General features: G+C 33.4%; 2 protein-coding genes across 2 annotated transcripts in view; one reads left to right on the top strand and one right to left on the bottom strand.

The window, feature by feature from the left end:
• The window catches only part of LOC126884215 (mannose-1-phosphate guanyltransferase alpha-A), a 63475-nt gene extending 47690 nt beyond the window's left edge, over positions 1 to 15785 (bottom strand). Inside the window, exons 1-2 of the mRNA XM_050650107.1 lie at positions 15597 to 15785; positions 15331 to 15529 (exon numbers count right to left, since the gene is read on the bottom strand). Coding sequence (XP_050506064.1) covers positions 15331 to 15529; positions 15597 to 15636 — 239 coding nt within the window. The 5' untranslated portion in view covers positions 15637 to 15785. The remainder of the gene's footprint in view (positions 1 to 15330; positions 15530 to 15596) is intronic.
• A 126-nt stretch (positions 15786 to 15911) lies between these two features.
• The window catches only part of LOC126884212 (cysteine-rich protein 2-binding protein), a 41597-nt gene continuing 33373 nt past the window's right edge, over positions 15912 to 24135 (top strand). The window contains exons 1-4 of the mRNA XM_050650100.1: positions 15912 to 16422; positions 18617 to 18906; positions 20003 to 20232; positions 20313 to 20377. Coding sequence (XP_050506057.1) covers positions 16196 to 16422; positions 18617 to 18906; positions 20003 to 20232; positions 20313 to 20377 — 812 coding nt within the window. The 5' untranslated portion in view covers positions 15912 to 16195. The remainder of the gene's footprint in view (positions 16423 to 18616; positions 18907 to 20002; positions 20233 to 20312; positions 20378 to 24135) is intronic.

The raw sequence follows: 24135 nt of genomic DNA, 5'->3' as shown, positions 1-24135 counted from the left end.
TGCCATTCGATAGATTTTTCAAAAATATTGAATAAGTGTATTTTTCAGTTTTTCGATCTGATATTTACCCCCCACCCCTCTCCGTGGGAAGTCGTGTTTGGTATAATTCGATAGATTTTTGAAAAATATTGTGTAGGTACGTATTTTTTAGTTTTTCGATCTGTCATTCTTTTCGCGAAATATTCGATTTTTTCTTGTGAAACTTTGGGACTCATCCATTTCCTTACGCCCCGCTCAAATCGTCGGATTTTTGAAATATACACGGTTTTGCATGTACTTAACTTATCTTAATTTGATTTCGAATTTTTCTAAGGATAGATTTTTTTCGGTCCCCTCTTAACGAACTCCCTTGCATTAAGAGCCAATATATGGTAGAGGTACGTTTTCAGGGTACAAGGTTTCTCTTCATGTAATAATCTGACGTGCTCGAGTAACTGCCAAAATCCCCGCTTGGGCTCCCCTACCACGATTCGGTACAACTAATCAAGCAATAATTTGACTTTAAAAAATGATGATTCATTTATTTCTGACCTCTGAACACATTTAATTATGTACGTCTAAAATTTTGTATGTATTTGAACATTTTAGATAATTTATGCAATATAGCTAATAATTATCAGATAATTTTGTATAAATATTTTAATGTCTACTTGCATATTTAAATTTAAGAAACAATATATTATCGAAATCCTGCTTTTTTAAAGTATATCCGATGAGATTAAACTGGAAAACACAAGAATAGTTGGTTTCAAATTATAAAGAAATTTTTTATTTATTGAATAATAGGGAATAGGTCTGGATCCCGCGTATGAAAGAAAGTTGATTAATAGCAAGCTGAAAATTTGTTAATAGCTTAAGGGTGTCTAGCCGGATAAACTTTGATATATGGGAACACTGGAACAGGGGCAGTTTTAATTGTGGAACAGGTTAAAAATTTGGAACGGTCAGACCACGAAAACGGCACATTTATTTTGTCCGACAGAACAGACTTAAACTCTCCGAACAGAGATTAAACTCTCATGCAAAAATCAGACTGCTATTTATCACCTGTCATAATTCCTGTCATTTGACATGCTCTACATGTTCCACTCATTAAAACGCCCATTTGGTGATAAATAGCAGTCTGATTTTTGCATGAGAGTTTAATCTCTGTTCGGAGAGTTTAAGTCTGTTCTGTCGGACAAAATACATGTGCCGTTTTCGTGGTCTGACCGTTCCAAATTTTTAACCTGTTCCACAATTAAAACTTCCCCTGTTCCAGTGTTCCCATATATCAAAGTTTGTCCGACTAGACACCCTTAAGCTATTAACAAATTTTCAGCTTGCTATTAATCAACTTTTTTTTCATACGCGGGATCCAGACCTAGAACTTACATAAAAATTATATTCCAGAAATATTACCGATAAACGTTATTTAATGCTGTTAAAAGAACCCCAGTTTACAAAAAACTCATATTTTATTATTATGAAATAAATATGCAATAATTAAAACTGCAGAATTTAAATTATTCTTTCAGACGGGTTAAAAAAAGACTTTATTAAAAAAAGTGATTTTGAAGCCAAAAGAGGAATATAATTTGTTTCAAAATTATTCAGTTTCTTTTGATTTACCAACTTTAACAATTTTTCACAATGTTAATTATGCATATATTAAATGATTAAATTTTAAATGAAAAACTGAAACTTTATTGACAATCTGCCCAAATTTAAGCTACAGTCGACTCTCGATAACTCGAACCTCAATAAGTAGACCAGGGCGCATCTGTAAAAATATTAGTACATTTGGACGTTGAGAGGTGACTCAAATTTTTTTGCAGAAATTGCTTGAAAATAACTCAAATAATAATATTTGAGTTATCCTCCCTCTCAAAAAGGTACGGAACATTGTTTAAATAATCAAAATGTCAAAAAATGAAGGAAAAATTCGATTTTTTTCTTCGTTTTTTGATTATAACTTTAAGAGTATTCATTTCCAAGAAAAGTTGTATTGACATAAAAGTTGTGTAATTAAATTTCCTACAATATAGAGTTGGTTGAAAATTTAAAAAATAGTCACCCTTGTTGCAAAATAGCAATAATTGGGAAAAAACTATACAAAAACAAGTATTCGCATTTTACGTTTTTCAGCCATTTCTGCTAAACTTAGGACCTTCAAATTTCACCCAGAAAAACTATATGATACAGTTAAACAATACGTAAATTTCGTTAAGATCGGTTCAATAGATTTTGCAAAATAAATTTTGCAATCCATCTTTCGCAAACAAAATTCATTTTTTCAAACTGTTATAGGACTGAAAATAAAGCAGATAGCAAGTTGAAATTTTTTTTGCTTATAGTAGTGTACTGTACCTTTCATTTGCAATTTGCAAAACTAAAATAGATTAACCACCACGGCGTCAGGATTTTTTTTAAATAAACATTAATTATTGGTGTTGCGCGCAGGACACCGGATAGTTTGCTCTGATTGGGCATTCCAATGACCTTTGATAATTATTGATACATTTTAATTTTTATTACATTTCGATATAAATAAATAAATTTGTTTATTGCAAAATAAAAACACATACTCTATCCTTTGAAATAACACTTTTTTTAGCAAAAACTTTCTTTGTTTATATATTTTAACTTGAGAATAAAAGTTTATTATTTTTAAACATATCCAATTGTTTAAACAATATTTCACAAACAATAATAAAATTAGTTTGATTTTTGTGGAATTAAAATATTAAAATACAACAAAATATAGAGTAAGAAAATAATATATTAGATGAAGATTGGAAGAAATTTTGGTGGAAATCAACTTCATGTGAATCGAACACCGCTGTCCTGTGCGTAGCACCAATAATTAATGTTTATTTAAAAAAATTCCTGACGCCCTGGTAGTACATTGATTTTAATTTTGCAAATTGCAAATGAAAGGTACATTACACTTCTATAAGCAAAAAAAATTTCAACTTGCTATCTGCTTTATTTTCAGTCCTGTAACATTTTGAAAAAATGAATTGTTTTTGCGAAAGCTGGATTGCAAAATTTATTTTGCAAAATCTATTGAACTGATCTTAATGAAATTTACAGTATTGTTTTACTGTATCATAAAGTTTTTCTGGGTGAAATATGAAGGTCATAAGTGTAGCATAAATGGTTAAAAAACGTAAAATGCGAATACTTGTTTTTGTATGTTTTTTTTTCGCAATTATTGCTATTTTGCAACAAGGGTGATTATTTTTTCAACTTTTAACTAATTCTATATTGTAGGAAATTTAATTACGCAACTTTTATGTCAGTACATCTTTTCTGGGAAATGTATACTTTTAAAGTTATAATCAAAAAACGAAGAAAAAAATCGAATTTTTCCTTCATTTTTTGACATTTTAATTATTTAAACAATATTCCGGACCTTTTTGAGAGGGAGGATAACTCAAATATTATTATTTTCCGCAAATCGCCAGGAAATTTTGACATTCCTGTCAAAATTTCTTGAAGAAAAAGTCAGGACTTCCTTACTGTAAGGAAATGATATTTCCGTACAGTTGTTAGTGTTCTACATAAATGATAGAAAATTATTAATAATCCATAAAACGTCTGTATGCATTTTCGTACTTTTCTCTTGATTTCTTTGGCAATAATTCTAATGAAGCAGTATTCACTGCCTCAACCAGCTCTGGAGGAGTCCCAGGAATGGAAATTTCATCATCACTTATCATTTTACTTTCGAGAACACCAGCAATTAAATTTATAAGCGTCAAGTTTGACAATTCAACCTCAATACGTTTCCATAGTAACTCAAGTAATTTTATTAGGAATTTCAAAGCACCATTTATTTGGGAATAAAATTATCGCGTTTTTTTAAAATCAATCAATATCTGTCGAATTTTAAACGATTTGCGGAAAAATAGTATGTTTACCTCGTAGGAAAAGCCACATTCCTGGACTCTGTGTTGCTAAGTCTCGGCTTGCGCCTCGACTTAGCAATCTTCACAGTCGTCCAGGAATGTTAAGCTTTTCCTACCCGGTAAACAATGTACTATTGAGTTATTTTCAAGCAATTTCTGCAAAAAAATTTGAGTCACCTCTCAACGTCCATCTCAAAACAGATGGGCCCTGGACTAAAGTCGAATTCTTTGATAACTCGAATTTTTTCCGTTCCCTTGAGAAAACCTGCCTAAGTCGAAAAAAAAAACCATGCGTAACTCGAATTAATTTTGCACCCGAATTTTACCTTAATAACTCGAAGTGATAGAAAAATTACCTCTATAACTCGAAGTTCAGTAGATAAGTCGAAGTCTTTAAATACATTACCTCTATAACTAGAAATTTTCAGATCAACCTTCGCTAACTCGAAGCTGTGCTATGTTTACAGCGAACCTGTGTTAGGTCATAGACCTAGCCGAACAGGTCTGGACATGTCACTGAGTGCCGTTTGCAGTCAGTTCCCACGCATTTAGTCAATAGAGTGGCACGTTCTCGTTCCCGGTACAGTATGAGTGACAACGTGAGCACTAGAAAAGTGAAAACTTTGAATATAGGGGACAAGTTGAAGATAATAAAGGTGAAATGGTCCATTGAATCTTCATATTCCGAACCATCCGAGTCACATAAGAATCCGAAGAATATCAGAAGCCCTGTTATCCCGGAAAATCCAGTTACCAGTTTATGCAACAACAAAGATGAAGTACAGAACACACATATATGTTCAGACAAGCAGGCCATCGAAATTTGTAAATCTAAGAATCCTTTCCATTCGCAAATTAATTTCGTTAAGAAAGATACTTTAGAACCATCTATAAATCTGGATCCTTTGATTCCACCAAGAGTTAGATTAACCAATAACTCTAATAGTCGGTATCTTCTAGCCAGATTAAGGGAACCGGATATCTTAAAAGCCATTAAACTTCATCTTGCTTATCTACACGACCAACCTGCTTCTGTATTTTACGATGGATTTACGAACACAAGCGTTAAACTGTTTTTGGCTTCCGAAGGGCTTCCTACCAACACGGAAGATCTACGAAAAATTCTTCTAGAATTTAACGAAATCTATGGAATTGGTCCAGATGAGGTGGAAGCTGATCTTGCTGCTTTTAGGTCCTTTCTCGCTTCTGAAAGAATTATCCATTTACAAAAATCAAGGGAATGTCACCAAAATTACTATTCCGCTGTGTCTCCTAAACGAAATTTTTAAACATCACGACGTGTTCTGAGGGACTAGAATCCTCAAATTATTTTAGTGATAACAACTTTAGCATGGTTCTGATTAATATTCGTTCTATAAGATATAAAACTGATGAATTATTTCTATTTCTAGAGGAATTAGGGTTTCCTCCGATAGTTGCGGTTACTGAGCACTGGCTTGAAGTCAACGAGCCTTTTTTTGTAGAAAAATATTCCACTATTGCTAGGTACGATCGTCAAAGTTCAGCGCATGGAGGTACCCTGATCCTTTCTACAAATAATGATTTTTCTCTGGTAACAAAATATGATTTTCTATTAAGCGAAGCATTCTTTGAGTTTTCCTTAGTTTACAGTAAGAACTTTAATCTTTATATTATTTGCATTTATAGATCACCTGACTCTTCCGTGGAACTATTTTTTCAGAACCTGCTTAATTTGTTAGATGACCTGCCCCATAAAAGCAGAAAAATTTTATGCGGGGACTTTAACATTAATTATGCTGCTGCTTGTGCTACACAAATATCCCTAGTCAACATATTTGAATCGTATGGTCTAACAATGCACATTGATTCTCCTACAAGGATTACAAAAACTTCATCTACCATAATTGATTATATTGTCTCAGACTTCTCACCCCGTGATGTCTGCGCTACAACTGTTAATGCGGGACTATCTGATCATGAAGCGGTTTATACGAAGTTTAACATCTTTAGCAAGCACTCTTCGAAAACTCGACGTTTAGGCAGGATTTTTTCCGCTCGGAATTTTCGTAAATTCCAAAATTTATGCTTAACCTCTGAGTGGCCCTTTCCTTCTATGAACGTCGATAATAATTTCAGTGACTTTTTGAATAAGCTTGTCTGTATATTTAATAAAGCATTTCCTTTAATCACAATTAAGCCAAAACATCACAAACCCTGGACTACCAAAGGTGTCCGCATATCAGCCAAAAATATGCGTTCACTACTGTACATCAAGAAATTTACTACCAACGTCTCTGTTACTGAATATATCACCAAGTACAGGGCAATCTATTTAAAACTTATAAAATCAGCTAAAAAATTGTACTATCAAAATCGTCTGATAAGCTCTAAAAGTGTTGCAAAAGAAACTTGGTCCATAATAAACGATCTTCGTAATAAAACTCACACAGCTCAAACATTTTCCCTTCCAGACCCAGAAAATCTAAATGAATACTTTGTTAATGTGAGTAAAAATATAACATCAACTATTGTGTCACAACAAGATCCCATTTCCTATCTCCCTAATTCAGGAAAGGTCTCGAATTCATTCTTTATAAGACCGGTTGATAAATCTGAACTGATTCAGACAATCAATAATATCAAAAGCAAATCTTCCTGTAGTACCGATGGACTATCCATAAAAATTTTCTCAAATCTCCCAGACAGTGTGTTGGGAGTCCTTATCTCTCTAATTAATGATTCTTTTGAGAAAGGTAAATTTCCAGAGTGCCTAAAGACGGCCATCATTATTCCTCTTCATAAGGGTGGTGAAAAATCAAATGCCTGCAATTATAGACCTATTGCATTACTACCGGTACTCTCCAAAATTATTGAGAGACTCATAAAAGCCCGACTTATGTCCTTTCTCGTTAATAACAATATTTTATCACAAAATCAGTTCGGCTTTTTAAATAATAAATGTACCACAGATGCCATGTTTTCTGTACTACATGAGGTTTATCAAGCATTAAACAATAATCTGCACACTGCCACTGTTTTTTGTGATTATGCCAAAGCTTTTGATTGTGTGAATCACGACATTTTGATAAAAAAACTAGATTTCTACGGAATTCGAGGTATTTCTTCGAACTGGTTTCAATCTTACTTGGATAATAGGAAACAACTGGTTAGAGCAAATGATACAGACTCTAGTCTCAAAAATGTTGTATGTGGGGTACCACAAGGTTCAGTATTGGGTCCTCTACTTTTCCTTATCTTTATTAATGACATCACTAGCTTAAAAATCGATGGAAAAGTTTTTCTTTTTGCTGATGAGTATCACTTGGAGCAACTCAAATATCGCAACTCTTCATGCTACTATAACTTCTGATCTACTTACAATAAAATCTTGGTCCGATTCAAATTTACTCTCTTTTAACGTAGATAAAACAGTAGCATTGTCCTATAAAGGAGCTCTTCAACCCTTACCTCTTCATAACAGCCAGATCAGTATCGTTGATTCTGTAAAGTTTCTTGGTATTTTTTTAGATAGCAATCTGAAATGGTCCCTTCATATTGATGTGTTAAGCAAGAAACTATCCTCAGCTTGCTTTGCAATAAGATCTGTTTCGAAGGAAATGAATTTAGCCTCTTCCAAAATAACATATTTTTCTTTGTTCGAGTCACATCTTCGATATGGTCTCCCTTTTTGGGGTTCTGGTACGGCTGCCCAAACTGATGTTATTTTTAAATTACAAAAAAGAGCAATAAGATATCTGTTTGGCCTCAGAAGAACAACACATTGCAGAAGCTACTTCAAAGATCACAGGATTCTAACACTACCTTCTTTATATATTTTAGAAACTGTTTGCTTAATTCGTAAACATCTACATGTGTTTCCAGCAAGACCTAGACATGACTATTCCACCAGAAATTCTACCTTTGACATCTATTTACCGATCCCGTCCAGTGAGTTAGTAAAGAAATCTATATTATATTCTGCAAAAAAACTTTACAACCATCTCCCTCTACAACTTAAATCTGCAACATCTTTCCCCAAGTTCCGTAAAATGACTAAAGCCTATTTATCTGAAAGACCATATTATTCAACAGCAGAGTTTCTTAACCAATAACTAAGAAAGTACAGTATTCTTATTTATAAGTATAATCTTAATCTATATTTGAGTGTCATATGCAGCAGCTTAACTTAACTTATTAAATTTCTTAAGGTAGAATATGCAATTTGCAAATTTTTTTTAAATTTTTTAATAGATTGTTACTGTTTTTTTTCTCTTCATTATTTTTATTTATATAGACGATTTATATCATTTTAGTAAATTGTATTTGTTATTTGTTATTGTTCTTATTTATGATTCTTGTAAGCTTTGTCTATAAAATTGTTAAATTTTTCATGACAATAAAGCATATTTCTATTCTATTAGTGGGTGAAGGGAAGAGGAAAAAGAAAGACATTGCCGCAGACTTCAACATTCCTTGCAGCACGCTGTCAACGATATTGAAAAAAAAAGAAGAAATTCAACAAAGGGCTATCGAAGGTAACTTAAAATGTAAAAGGAAAAGAAATGCTGAATTTAAAGATGTAGAAGAGTGCATGATTAAATGGTTTAAACAGTGCAGAGAAAAAAATATTACTCTAGGCGGCCCATTGATAAGAGAAAAAGCTGAGCACTTTGCTAGATCTTTGGGCCACATAGAGTTTAAAGCCAGCAATGGGTGGCTTGAGAATTTTTAAAAAATGCACATTTCTTTTAAGAAAGTTTGTGGAGAAAGTGGAGGTGTAGACGATGACATAGTAGTTGATTGGAAGGCTTCATTACCAGATCTCATTAAAGATTATGACCGTATTATAAACCGTATTATAAACGTATTCAATGCTGACGAAACTGCTCTGTTCTTTAAGTGTCTCCCTGATAAGACTTACGAGTTTAAAAAGGAAAAATTTCACGGGGGCAAACACAGCAAAGAACGAATTACTCTTTTGCTTGCGTCAAACATGACAGGCACGAATATGTTAAAACCTCTAGTGATAGGGAAATCAAAAAAACCTCGATGCTTTGCTGGAGTAAAGTCATTACCTGTTGACTACACAGCAAATAGGAAAGCATGGATGAATGCGGAGTTGTTTGCAGATTGGTTACTTAAGTTAGATAAGCAAATGGGCAAAGGGAAGCGAAAAATTATTTTATTTATTGACAACTGCAGTGCTCACAACACTATTCCTGAGCTCAAATGGGTAAAGGTCCAGTTTTTACCAGCAAATACAACATCAAAATTACAACCGCTGGATCAGGGCATTATTAAGAATTTTAAAGTTCTTTACAGAACTGAAGTTGTAAGAGGATTTGTGGCTGATATTGAAGACGGAAAGGAGTGTTCAATCAACTTGTTACAAGCCATGCGGTTGATTGACAAGTGCTGGAAAAGTGTAACAAAACAAACTGTTGTCAATTGTTTTAAGTCGGGCGGGTTTGCAATAGATAGGGACCAAGATGTGCCAAGTGACAATGACCATGAACTAGAACCGAGACTTCCCAACGCTGAAGCTGAGTGGACCGTGATAAATAACGAGCTCCCGAATTTAGACTTTGATGATTTTGCAAATGTCGACGAGGGTGTTTCAGTCTACGGATCATTATCGGACCAAGACATCATCGCAACTGTAACAAGTGAAGACGTCCTCTCTGATGATGACAATGACGACGGCATGGAGGAGCCACCGGACATCACAACCAAGGAAGCCAAGGCCGCAGTGAACACTTTACGTAGCTACTTAGAACAATCAAGTGACGTACCAGACAACGTGTTCTCTGCTGTTGTTGTTATTGAGAACATTATAGACTTAAATTCTGAAAAAAGCCTTAGGCAGAAGAAGATTACGGATTATTTTCAAATTTGAATTGTATGTACGTATGAATTGTAGGCATACATTGCAGTGTGACAGTAAGTACAAGTAGTTACAGTACATACATTAGTTTTGTAAAGGATGTAGGGAATAAAAAACATCGTTTATTTGTACCTCTATAACTCGAATTTTATTTTGTTTACCTCTGTAAGTCGAATTACCTCTGTAAGTCGAATTTAGTGAAATATTACCTCTATAACTCGAACTATTCTTAGTCGAACTATACGTAACTCGAAGAAAACAGCCGTTCCCTTGAAATTCGAGTTATCGAGAGTCGACTGTATTAATGTTTATAAACAATTGCGCTGTTGAAAAAAAAAAGAAAAAATATCTATAGTTCTAGGTGGTGTACAATCTTATTTTTTTTGCAATGTTTAAAACGGCTGAGATAATTTAATTCCTCTTATAAGCCGAAAAATAGACTCCTCCAAGAAATTAACTCACCACCTTAAAAATGGGTCATTTTTGACCCATTTCCTCTCGAAATTCCTAAACCTGTTGTCCGATTTAAGTAATTTTTAATATGTTATAGCCTCATTCTTAAACAATATCGCTGTAATAATATTGTTACTAGACAGATGAATTGTCTTTATTTACCAGGTGAAACTGTTTTTTCTCGAGGTGCGCAACACCCTGTAGAATAGTTTCGCATTTATAAAATACTGAAATTAAAACCCAACTGTAGCCTCAGGTTTTCTTAAGATTCTGCTTTTTGATCTATTCGCATATGTTGGATAATAAAAAAGTTAGGTATTTTAACAACTAGCCATGTTTTTCATCAATACAGGGTGTTTTTAAATAAGTATGACAAACTTTAACTCTTTCAGGGGCAGAAATGCTAGAGCAAATTTTACCTTAAGTGGGCAGGATTAGAGAAAATCAATGTAAATGCGTGGAGACATGGACTCTTAATAAACAATGCCTCAATAGATTGGAAGCATTTGAAATGTGGACATATCGAAGAATGCTGAGAATCTCCTGGACAGACAGAATAACCAATGAAGAAGTACTAAGAAGAATAGAGAACAGCGTGGAGATACTGGATTCCATCAAAATAAGAAAAGTTCAATACGTGGGTTATATAACACGTGGTGACAGATATGAACTCCTAAAATTAATTATCCAGGGAAAGATTCAAATAAGGCGTAGTATAGGTAGGAGAAAAATGGCCTGGCTGAGAAATCTCAGAGAATGTTGGGGGTACCCCAGGGAAGTATTCTTGGACCTTTTTTATTTCTTGTATACATCAATGATCTTGCTGAATCTGTAACAGATGAATCATCTAGCCTTATTAATTTCGCAGATGACTCAAACTATCTGATTTGGGCCAAAACTGTTGAAGAGTTGCTCTTGAAAACAGGCGAAAATCTGGAGAGGCTAAGAGATGGTTCGCTGGGAATAAATTATTGTTGAACTGTGATAAGACTGTCTTCAACTATTTTAGAACCATTCAGTCTCGAGGTCCGATCACGAATATGGTAAATATTCAATCAGACCACATAGAAACATCCAACTCTGTCAAATTCCTGGGTATCTACATTGACCAATATCTGCAGTGAGACGTACACCTATTGCAGTTATGTAAAAAACTGAACTCTGCATGCTACTCAATAAGAGTGCTTAAAGAGTACTTACAGCAGGATACTCTTCTTACTGTTTATTATGCTAACTTTTATTCTCACTTACGTTATGGAATCATGTTCTGGGGAAATGCAGTGGCAACATCAGAGCTTCTTATCATTCAGAAAAAAGTAATACGGATTATTCTTGGGATGAAAATCAAGGACTCATGCAGGGGGAAATTTAAACTACTAAATATACTTACTTTTCCATCTACATTTATGAATGTTTAAAGTTTCTTTTTAAGAACCCTTTATTATTTAACCATTACATCCCCAATCATACCCATCACACAAGAGCTCTAAACCTAACTATCCCTAGACACAGGCTTACTCTAACAGAACGAAGTCCACTATATGCCTGTATCAAATTCCACAACAAGTTACCATCAGCGTTAAAACAAGAGATTCAATTTGGAAGATTTAAAAGAGAGTTATTTAAATATCTGGTCATTGTAGAACCATATACTGTGGTGGAATACCTGGAGTATTAGTTGTTTTTGTTTTTGTAACATGTAATGTCTAATTTTTAATTTTAATTTTAACTATGATAATAATTGTTCTATGTACTTTAGATTTATACAGTCTCCTTTCTTTTTACTTTAACTTGACATTATTTGCTCAAATATGTAAAAATTTTATGCAAATAAAAATTATTCTATTCTATTCTATTCTAGGATGGTTTGGATGCAGCTCAACTGAACTCTTTCGGGCTGTAGTCTCAAAAGTTAGAATAGCAATGATGATTGCCAACCTTCGTCGCGGAGATGGCACGTAAAGAGGAAGACTGTAAATGCGGTACGAAATGTGTACCACTGCCCATTTCAGTCAATTTTTTGTGGAACATTGTGGGTACCGTCGCCCCTGAAAGAGTAAGTGGTAATCATGCATGAAACAATAATGGCAGTTTGCTTGATAAACGTATCTCCGCAAATGCTTCCTAGATACGGAGTGTTGAAATTTTTCTTACAAATACAATTTATTTATTGATTTAAAACCGGTTGAGATGTGCAAATGAATTTTGGTGTGTTTTAAGAGGTAGTTATTGCACATTTTTTGACATACAATTAATGGCCTGAATTATTTAAAAAAAATATCTAACTGTTTAATCTCAATTCAATTTTCATATTCGATATTAAACAATCTTTTTATCATCCCGTATATCACACTAACGAAATTCGTTATTGTATAATTACATGTGCGGGCTTCTAATTTAGTTCACTAATTGCAAATCATAGACAATATTTTTGGGCAATGGCAGCTAATCTGGAAAGCTCAACGTAGGTGGCACTTGTGTAGTTGGAGGTCATGTCAACTTACAATAACCATTTTCAATTTCATTGCAAAACAAAAATACAGCCGCATCATATTCTAGTCCAGCAGAGAGTGCAGCAAGCACCTCTACCGGTTTCGAAACTTATTAGTCTCTCATCAGGAGGCACATATTCGTCTCTCTCCGATCCAACCAAAACAAACCTCGGTGTGCAGTCACGGATTGCAACGAACGAAATGGCATAGATGCCCTAGCGGCAACTGCTAACAAAAGACCAAGTTTTCACTCTAATGGCATATAAAACAACGTAATGGTACTCTACATCCCACCAGCCTGAAAACAATGGGAACCTTCTCTGGTTACACCTCCAAGGCTTCTACAATTTGCAAGCCATACAGATGCTGAGACTAAAGAAGATGAGGGAATTTTACAATTCATAATTCACGTCCCATCTGCTCAGCGCGGTAATGTTCCAATGAGAATGGTTCCCTTCGTACTCCAGAGTAAACATGTAAATCAAAAATGAATAACCATTTTCAATTTCGTTGCAAAATCGCCCAATTATGTTTAATAAACAATTATTAAAGCTAACTGTCTCTCCCCAAAACCATAAATTCCACAAAAAGAAAAAGAAGAAGAAGAAAAAAAAAGAAAAAAAATCCTACGCATTACTACATCCTTCCTCGAGGCACTTACGAAATTTTTTCAAAATTGCAAAATTTTTCATCAAGTTATCGCAAAAAAGATAAAATGTGAGATTCTAGCTAACAGCGCGACTACTCGCGGGTTAAAGGGCTTCCTTTTTTCCAGTAACTCTCGAATTCCTTCTCCTCAATTCGTTTTTCAACGTACAAACAGTCCAAGATCCGTATTTTTCTGCCATAATTTATTATTTATTAAATCGTAAACAAAAACACCATATACAAACTTCACGAATTGTCAAAACGTTGACCCCCAACTATACTAGCGCCGCCAAGCAGGAGCAACAGCGTACATAGCTGCCATTGCATATTAATTTGTTGACTAAATAAAAACCTTTGTTTGATAGTCACTTGGGATATGAACCAATTCATTTTGTCACAAAGAAAGAGTATACATTAGAATCATTCCTTCGAGTCAATTCAAACAGACAAGATGTGCTTTTAAATATATTCCTTCGAGTCACCTCTTACAGTCAACATTTAATATCGCCAATGATTATCAGTTCAACCATCAAACGAATCGGTCAGTAAAGCAGCGTCATTAAGTAAACATTTAAGGTCTACCAGGTAGAGAGTGTAGTTAGAAAAATAAAGTATCATCTTTAATTTGGTGTTTCACTAAGGGCGACAGATCCTAGAGTTGAGCCGGAGATTATACACCAACTGAGATATAAAAATTAAAAATCATTTTTAATTCCTTGTTCAATTTGTGACAAAAATCTATGTTCCCTTTTTTTTCATACGATGCGCTGTTTTCTTGCAAAAAAATAAAACATATCAACGCTTACAAAGTATTCGAAATAAGTGCCTATTCTTCAACAGTGCATATCTTGGAAACGAAGCATTTGTGGACATACATTTATCAAGTAAACTGTCATTATTTATCATGCAGAATTACTCTTAAAGTTTGTCATACATTTAAAAACACTGTGTATTCATAAAAAACATGGCTAGTTGTTGAAGAACCTAACTTTTTTTATTATCCAACCTAAGCTAAGAATGTCCAAGAAAACCTGAGGCTATAGTTGGATTTTAATTTCAGTATTTTATAACTGCTAGAATATTCCACAGAGTGTTGTGAACTTTGAGAAAAAACACAGTAAGATCACACCCGGTATACAATGACAATTTACTGGTCTAGCAAAAATATTATTACATCGATATTGTTAAAGAATGAGGCTATAACATATTAAAAAATCACTTAAATTGGACAACAGGTTCAGAAAATTCAAGACACCAAAAATTGCCCACCTTTAAGGTGAGACGTTAATTTCTTGGAGAAGTGTAGTATGTACTTCATTCTGCATCAATTATTTGTAAGTATATACTTAAAAATGAATATTATACTTTAAAATATATTTTAAATATTTTTATTTTAATAATTATTAGATATTAAACAATTGAAAAAATGTTGTTTTTGCTTAAATGTTAATAAAAAAACAATGGCTCAGTAAAAATTAAGATACCCATGAGATGGTAGGTATGCCTATTCTATGGATTTCCCTCAGATATCCAGTTAAAAGATATGGCCAGTGATTTTTCAATTTTTTCAGTACTTTTTGGCTTATTGAATGGAAAATGGTTACAAAAATAATTCATATTAGTTAGGAAATACCCTGTACAAACACATTTTGTAAGAATTACATCTATTAAAATATATTACACAATATTTCATCAAACAAAAAATAAAAAAAATCACATATTATGTGATAGGGGTAGTAATAAAAAATATTGCTCTGGAACATATTCAATTAAATACATTAACATTAATGTAGATAACATAACACTTACTATTTACATAAAACATGTAAGTCTGGATACAAAAACAAAAAACTTTAACAGAAATTTGTCACCCTTTCAAAAAATAAAAAAAGGTAAAAGAGCATTATTCACCTTTTGAAAGCCCACTTGACCTGGCTTTAATGTCATGCATTTAAAAAGTCCAATAATTATATCTTACTTGACTGTTATGTTGTACAAATGTTGCATTTCTGTTGCAAATGGTTGGATTTGGGATATGGGGTAAAATCCAATTATAAGAATTTCTTTTACCCCTTCTATGGCACTGCATGCTTCAATGTGATGTTGAATTAATGGCAAACCAGCTACTGGAAAAAGAGGTTTTGGTATATCTAGCGAAAGAGGCCTAAACCTTGTTCCTGTGAAAATAACAGTACAAAATTACATTTAAGTAAGGATCAATTACGAGTAATTAATTATTAATACCTTTTTGTGGCCCTCCAATTAAAATTACGGCTTTTAGCATTTTCTTGGAACACTCTCAAATTTAAATTGTACAATTGTAGTGAATAAGTAAAACCTTATTTACATTTTATCTTTATCGACACGTAGCCTTTCAACCAATTGTTTTGATTTTTCGACTGTTTTCGTTTACGTTTACCAAATTTTGACTTTGACGTTTCTTCTTAACATAACCTGAAATTTGTAGACAGAAAATTAAAAAAAAGATGTGTAAAAAAAAAGATAATTGGAATATAAAAAATGATAAACTGTACAATAACATACTTACATGTTAATGTGTTTATTTTCATTAAAATCCTGTTTATCCTCCAATATTACCAACAATAAAATGTAATTAAATTTAGTTGAAAAATAACAGTTCCAACCTAAGGAAAGTTCCAACCGTTCCAAAAGGGTAGTTCGTTTAAATAATAAAGCAATAAAGAAGAAAAATTGAGGTTACGTTGATTGTTTGTTTACATTCTATATTTTAAGTTTAGGGTTCCAAATTTCACTAATTTACTTTGAACACGCCTTGATGCTAGTAATGTAAATGTATTTGGTGTTTTCGAACTAGACTTAAAATGGACTTACTGTCTGAAGTAACGTTTTGTAAATATTGTACAGAACAACTTAAGCTCTCTGAAGACGAGGGACTTGAATGTACAGTGTGTAAAAAGAATGTACACTTGAGATGTTTAAAAAGGGGAGCAGTGCCTGGTGGATTGTCTGGGGACACATTTTTTACTTTTATTTGTTTGGAGTGCTCAGTCAACCAAGCTGAAAATTTTACTCGAACTAAGCTGTCCTGGTAAGTGAATATGTATTCTTGTAATTAACACCTTGGCTGTTTTTAGAGATCTTTATAAACTTATGTTGAGTGTGTTACAAGGGATATATTAAGTCCCATAGTGAACCCATGCCACACTGCATTGCGACGCAGCCAACAGTTAATGTAATTTTACATGAAATATCTTTTTAATTATTTCCTTCCCCATATAACACCTCCAGAGACCAACTAGATTTCTCCAGTAATTTTTTATTCAAAGTTTCAGATTCTTTGGAGTTCATATTGTTGTATTAGGAAAGTGTATTGTTCTTCTTAATGGCGGCACAGACTCGTTTTTGTAATATTTTATTTAATTACAGTGGAACCTCGATTATCCGTCAGGGCACCGGGCCAAGGGTATGACAGATAATCGAAAAGATGGTTAACAGAACGTTAAAAAAATTCATAGTACAACTCTCAAATTTTATTTGTATGTTTTGTTTAATAATAAATAAGAGGGATTTGTGTTTGTCCAATCCAATTAATTTGTTTTAGAATATTCTGAAATCTTGTTTGTTTTACTGTTAATTCAAATTTTGCAACGAAGAATTTCTTAATCCGCGTAAGATCATACAATCTACTTTTAGTCTTCTTCTTGTAGAGAATTTCACTCAATGAATTGTTGCATGTGCGATGAACCTTCTCTGGCTTCTTTACACAAATCTTTGTTTGTGCAAATGCAATGGTAGCATCACTGTACATTTCAACGAATTTTGTTTGGCTCATAAACTCAATGCTAACAAAATGAATAATTGATGATGTACGGACAGTGACGGTTAACAGAGGTGACAGTTAATGGAGAGACGGATAATCGAGGTTCCACTGTATAGAGTAATTTCCACATATCGTCGCCTGAAAGAAACAGTAGGATATGTTCATATCCTACTGTTGCACGAGTGCACTGATCAACCAGTTAAGTGATATTGGACCTATGCGATGTGTGTGTATATACGCATATACGGTGCACTCGTGCAACAGTAGGATATGAACATATCCTACTGTTGCTTTGAGGCGACGATATCTACTAACACATTTCTCAAATTGGGCCATTGGGCTCTCTTTACTGCCATTTTTGAATTTGAATTTGAATTTGAATTTGAACTTTACATTATTAAGAATATAAGTGCCAAATATCTCGACAAAATATTCAAAATTAACCTTCGGAGTACGGAGATTATTTGACTTACTTAGATTACGATGATGGGTCAAGCGTGACCCATTCTCATTTTTTTATAAGGATCTTTTAAATGGTCAGTATTATTAAACAGTATCTTTAATTCAACAAAAAACAAACAAAATCCTAAATTATTGTATTTAAATTTATAAGATTAAGGTTACCCATGGGCATATACTAGTTCGCTCCGGCGGCCAGATTTTAATACCTTACAGAAAACGGGCATAGGTAAATTTGCTCCGGCCATATATTTGAATACAGTGGAACCTCGATAAGTCGGATTAATCGAGACTGCGGCCGATCCGAGTTATCGAAAATCCGAGTTAGCCAGAGAATATGGTAAAAATTAATAAAACACGGTATACTTACAGATAAACTCCATTTTAATTGCAAAAACATGAAATACATAAAATATGTACAATACATCTAAATTACATACAGTTGTATACAGTATTGTTTATTTCTTGGTAAAAAACTTACTCAAAGTGAAAAAATGTTTGTTTTGTCTGATGAAAATCGGTTCGGGTTAGCCGAACTTCCGGGTTATCGGAGGCCGACTTATCAGGGTTCCACTGTACGCATACCCGTAAACAGAGACGGCTGCGATTTACGTGTACCTACAAACATATTGAAAATATTCTTCAAAATCCGAAGACCAGGTCAGGACTGACCCGGCATCATAGATGTTACATAGAGGAAAAACTGCAATTTGCATGTTCACGAATTATATACGAAAAAATAGATTGAAACAAATAAGGAGAACTTACGATCAATCGGATTTGTAAAAAAAATATTTCATAAAATATTCAGAAATAACTGAATATCGGGTCACGCTTGACCCAGTATTCGTACTCCGAAGGTTAAAGCTGCAATCTTAGAACGTGTTTTCCACGTGCTGATGTTGCCTCTTAATGTATGTTCCTGAGACATCTCTTCCTTTCCAACTCAATAATTAATAGACTAATAATATAATAACTAATATCTCAATTCTATAATTTTCAGGCTTCAAGTCATAGTGTTAGTATTGTATCACTTACAACATAAGAGTCCAGGTTTAGCTAGAAAAGGATTTTTTCATTGGAGACATCATGTTGCTACTTTTGTTGACAGAAATTGGGAAATATTATTTCCAAGTGATCAGAAGAGAAAAAAGAAATGGATGGGAACAATAGCTGGAACACTTTCCCATTTTAACAGATATATTTTCTTATCTGGTATAACAGTATTCAACGAACCTGCTTTTTGGGCATTGATGTATCCTAAAATTAGCCCTTTGACAGTTTCAATAGTATGTAAGTAAAACAACAAGTTTTAATAAAGGGAACATAAATTATAATACTCATTACTTCAGTAAATGAAACTTAAACAAATACTACAGTCCGTCTAATATACTTACTGTTGCATATCATTATCTAAGTCAGAGATCTAAGTTGACATTGTTGCCCAATTACAAAAAATTCTTGAATTCATTTTAAATCAAATATATCACATAATTTTTGCGGAAGTGTATTATACAACAAAATAAATTAACGGGTTAAAAATATACTTCCCATTTTTTCTAAAAATACATTAGTCATCAATATTTTGCAGCATATCTCACTTAGGTTGAATGCAATCGACATTTAATATTGCCCATTTTAAAGGTCTTTTCAAGCACTCTAAAAGGTATTGGTAGCATTCTACACCTAAAATCGACTGTTTCTCTGTTATTTCAAGTTGAATACACCGATATGAGCATACACTAAAAATACAAACTCTTCTCACCTACCATATCTCTTTTTGTATTATAACTAGAAGATTTATGAAGGAACGAGTCTCTTTGTTTTTTTATAAGCTACAAAAATATTTTATACCTATAGTTTTTTTTTGTTAGATGCATAGTTTTTAAGGTACCTATTCGCAAAAAACCGTCTGAAAAATTGTCATTTTTAAATGAAAATGGCCAATTTTCAACCATGAATAACTCAAAAAGCATCGAGTTTTCAAAAAAAAATATAGAAAAGTTTTTGCTTAGAATTAGGTTCTCTAGCCACTTGTGTGGTTATTTTAACCAAAAAATTTTCCACCCACGAGAAGGGGTGGGAACCACCCCCAAGATAAAAGCGCACATCGGCATGGGGTAGACTTTGTTTCCGGATCTATTCCCTACTTACTCTAGGTAATCAAGTAAATATCAAGTAAATCAATATAGTAGGATGGAATTCGATGCCAAATATCCTCATTGAATGCCCTAATTTATATTGTTTAAATTTGCACTAAAATAGGTTTACTGATGAGATAGCTCTGTTTGAGCTTTAAGTACCGCTACTCAGTTAATTGTTTGCACATGTGATTTAGATGAATGCTAGCACAGAACCGATTGTTTATAATAGTCTCTATATTTTTTAGATTCCGCAATGATTCTAGAAAAACAAAACATGAAAAATAGGAAGGAGATACTTGCTCCAGATGCAGAATTATTTTATAGCTTTTTAAGTAAATTTGTAGATGATCCAGAACTAATTAAAAATTTTAATAGCATCACTGTTCACAACAACATAACTGTGGGATGTACACAACAAGTAATGGACAACAAGCCAAGTCAAGCAATGGATGTTGACGTAGAAGACAACCAAAAAGTAATAAAATTCAAAAGTACTTTTATTTTACAAACAGATATTTAATAAATTTAATCTTTAAAATTATGTCATATTTGTAGGAGGTGAAACCAAAATTCAATTACAAAAGGAAAAAGGCAAAATTTCTTGGTTTCAACACGAGAAAGTAAGTCTAGTGCTATTTATTTAGTTTTAAATAGAATATATCGTCCCTGCCATTTCTAACTATCGAATGTGAAAAGTGGCACTTTTCAGGAGAGCAAAATAACTCTTTTTTTAGAGACTCATAAATCAGCGCATTGACAATTGGGAAAATTTTTATATTTTTTGTATGTAATGTTTAATCCTTGTTAGATTGATAACAAATTTAAACTGCTAATCATTTTTTTCTTTCCAAAAAATCACATTCGTTACTTTGCTTTTTGTATTAATCAAAGATTTGTTTCAGTCCGATGTTTCAAAGTAGCGAATGTATAATAGGCCTTTTCCAAGGCCTTTGACAGAGTAAATCATGAACTCCTGATTCAAAAGCTTAGCTCCTATGGCATAAGTGGACCTTTGTTGCAATGGTTACAGAGTTATTTAACCGAAAGATTTCAACAAGTTCGAGTAAACCACTTTTACTCACAAACCTTTCCAGTTAAGTCAGGTGTACCACAGGGGTCCCATTTGGGTCCATTACTCTTTAATATATTTATTAATGATATTACCAACTGTTTTCACGATTGTAACGCCTTGCCATTTGCTGATGACTTGAAGTGCTTTAAGTTATAAAAAATGATTATGATGCTGCCATATTGCAATCAGAACTGAATAACCTCTCTGCATGGTGTTCACTTAACGGTATGAACCTTAATTCAATCAAATGTCATGTAATTAACTTTAACCGTACTCACCACCCAATATTATCAAACTATTACATTGATGGCCAATTGCTCAACACTGTTAATAAAATCAAGGACTTGGGGATTACACTGGAAAACTCTCTTTGTTTCAATACTCACATCATCAATGTCATTCAAACATCTATGAAAATGCTGGGTTTTGTAAAAAGAACAACTCGTGATTTTACAAACATATCCAGTATTAGAGTTCTTTACTTCTCTTTGGTCAGGTCTCACCTCGAGTATTGTTCTTCAGTGTGGTCCCCACACTACTTGGTCTACATTAGGAAACTTGAACAAGTCCAAAATAGTTTCTTCCGTTACATTGCTTTTAAGCTTCATACCTATCAAGATTACGCTGTATGGCAGCATCAACTGCAGGTCCCTTCTTTTGCAAGCAGGAGAAAACAAAGGGACCTTTTGCTATTATTCAAGATCTTAAATGGTATATGCAGTTGTTCTCAACTACTTAATAAGATCGCACTGTTTGTACCACCTCGCACCACTAGACAAGTGCGAACATTTTATGTACCATTCCACAGGTTTAATTATTCACTTTTTTCGTTCGTACCCAGAGTCTTGAATTTAGCAAACTCCCTTTACAATTTACAACTGTTCGACAACTCCATCAGTCGTTTTAAAAGAAATTTACATGGGATCAATATTTGAGTGAAGCGTCTGTAATTTGTTAACTTGGTTTTATGATATTATTTCATAGTACATATTTACTTCTAATATTATATTTATATTTCTGTATGTCTGTTTTTTATATTATATTATGTTATTGTTTTTTTCTGTACACTATGTATTTTTGTAGAATTGGGCTTGCCCGTAAAATAAATAAATAAATAATAGCGAATAACTGTATAATCAAATAATGAAAATCCGTTAAAATGAAATCATAAACTGCCTCACAAGAATTTCTTGTAAGCGATACTGAAACAAAATTCGCACAAATTGTAAACACGTTTTGCATTTTGTTCTTCTCAGCAGTTTAGAAGTTTCGACAGTTTACAGATTACAATTATTGAATAACTGTTATAAATTAGTTATATTTATACAAAACAAAAGTGTCGAATATACCATTTTTGTCAGTTTGCAGTCAAACAAATGGAAAAATGTTCATATTCGATAGTTTAAACAGCATATTTCCCGCGCTCCTAATCAAGCTACAATAACGAGAATTTGCCACAAGATGTATCACGTATAATGCGAGGACAAGGTATCGAATATGAAAAACCCGATTTGTCACATTCGATAGTTGGAAATGGTAGGGACGATATTATGTAAATACAAACAAACCAAGGCAGATTGAATGTTATGAGGAGCACTCCCAAATCATGATTTACAATGTATATGTTACCGGCCAAACCCGATTTCAGTCCAGCCAAACTAGTTTGTCCTAGGCCAAACTAGTTTATCCTGATATAATAAAGACTCGCACTTTAGGATAAGCTAGTACGGCCTAGTCTAAACCAATTTAGCCGAGTTGAAAGTAATTTAGCGAACATGTAAGGACTTTTACATGCGGGGAATTCCCAAATCACGTCCCAACAGAGATGGCAAAAAAATTATACATCGATATATTGGATCATATGATACATCGAATGAAGATACATATTGATACATGCTATAAATCAGTATATTCTTGTATAATTAAATAATATAAAAAATAATAAATAAAAGGATGAGGTTTTCTCCAAAAATTAAAAGAAAAGATACACTTACGAATAAAATCGAGTACGAATTAATATTGATTTCACCAATTTTGAAAAAATGTGAAAACATTGAATTATCCACGTCCATCTGTCCGTCCGTCTGTCTGTCTGTCCGTGAACTCAACTCCTCCGTCATTATACCAGGTAGAATGACAAATGAGGTGTCAAATGAAAGCTTATAATCCAAGGATAGTACTAAATGTGAGAAATTTGACCTAGGCTGTCTGTCCGTCCGACCGCGAATATAACTCAATATTATTGTTTGTTTGTTACGAATAATTATGTATAATTTTAATAAAAATTATTATTTTTCCAAGAACAAAGTATTTTATTCAATTTATTATTTATATTAAGCCGTACTAGTTTGCTGAATTACTTTCTTCTTATTGGTTTTTTCCTATTATGAGTTTGCTGTTTTCGTCTTCCATAGCACTCTATTCTCCCAGTCGCCATCTCTGAGGTCTCTATCTATCATAGCATTTGCTATGTGAGTTTTCCATCTCACAGCAGGTCTTCCTTCCCGCGGGTCCCAGTCCAGTAATCTTTTCGGCCACCTTTTCTCCGGCATTCTTTGTACAGGCCTGTACCATTTCAGGGCTCTACTTTTACTACCACAACTTTTTGTAATTGAGCATTCTACTTCTATTCTGTTTCATATTTCCTCTGTTCTTATTCTATCCTACCTGGTAATTTGTAGACACCTTCTCATAAACTTTAATTCAACTGTTCGTATTTTGTTTCGTATTATTGTTGTCACTGGCCATTCTTTCGCTCTTGTAGGGTAATATTCAGCACTATGCCCTGAAAAATCCTTTTTTGTTTTCTTTAGTTATAGTGTTCTTCCATATCACTCCATGGAGTGCTTTCGTGGCTTGTTTTCCCCGTACTATTTTCATTTCTATATCTTTCATACAAGTGCCATCTCGGTTTATCATTTACCCTAAATACTTAAAAGTCTTACAACTCTTAATAGTGTCTTCTAAACTAACGTTTAAATCAGCAACCAATCTGTAATCAATTACTTTCGACTAGATTAAATTGGTTTAGACTAGGCTAAACTAGTTTATCCTGATATAAAAACATACATTTCAGGATAAACTAGTTTGGCCTAGAGTGTGCGTCTTTATAGGATAAACTAGTTTCACCGAAAGATTCGAGAAGCCACTGGTCAATACAAGAGGAGCAACACACACCTCCTCATAAACAAGGACGGGAACCTGGCGACGACAGTTAAGGAGAAGCTGGTGACCTGGAAAATGTACATCGAAGAACTCTTCTGGGACCACCGAGGCAACCTTCCAGAAATAAATTGCATGACAGGG

This window comes from Diabrotica virgifera, chromosome 5 (genome assembly GCF_917563875.1).
Source record: "Diabrotica virgifera virgifera chromosome 5, PGI_DIABVI_V3a".
Classification (NCBI taxonomy): Eukaryota; Metazoa; Arthropoda; class Insecta; order Coleoptera; family Chrysomelidae; genus Diabrotica; species Diabrotica virgifera.
This window is presented reverse-complemented; position numbering and strand designations above follow the sequence as displayed.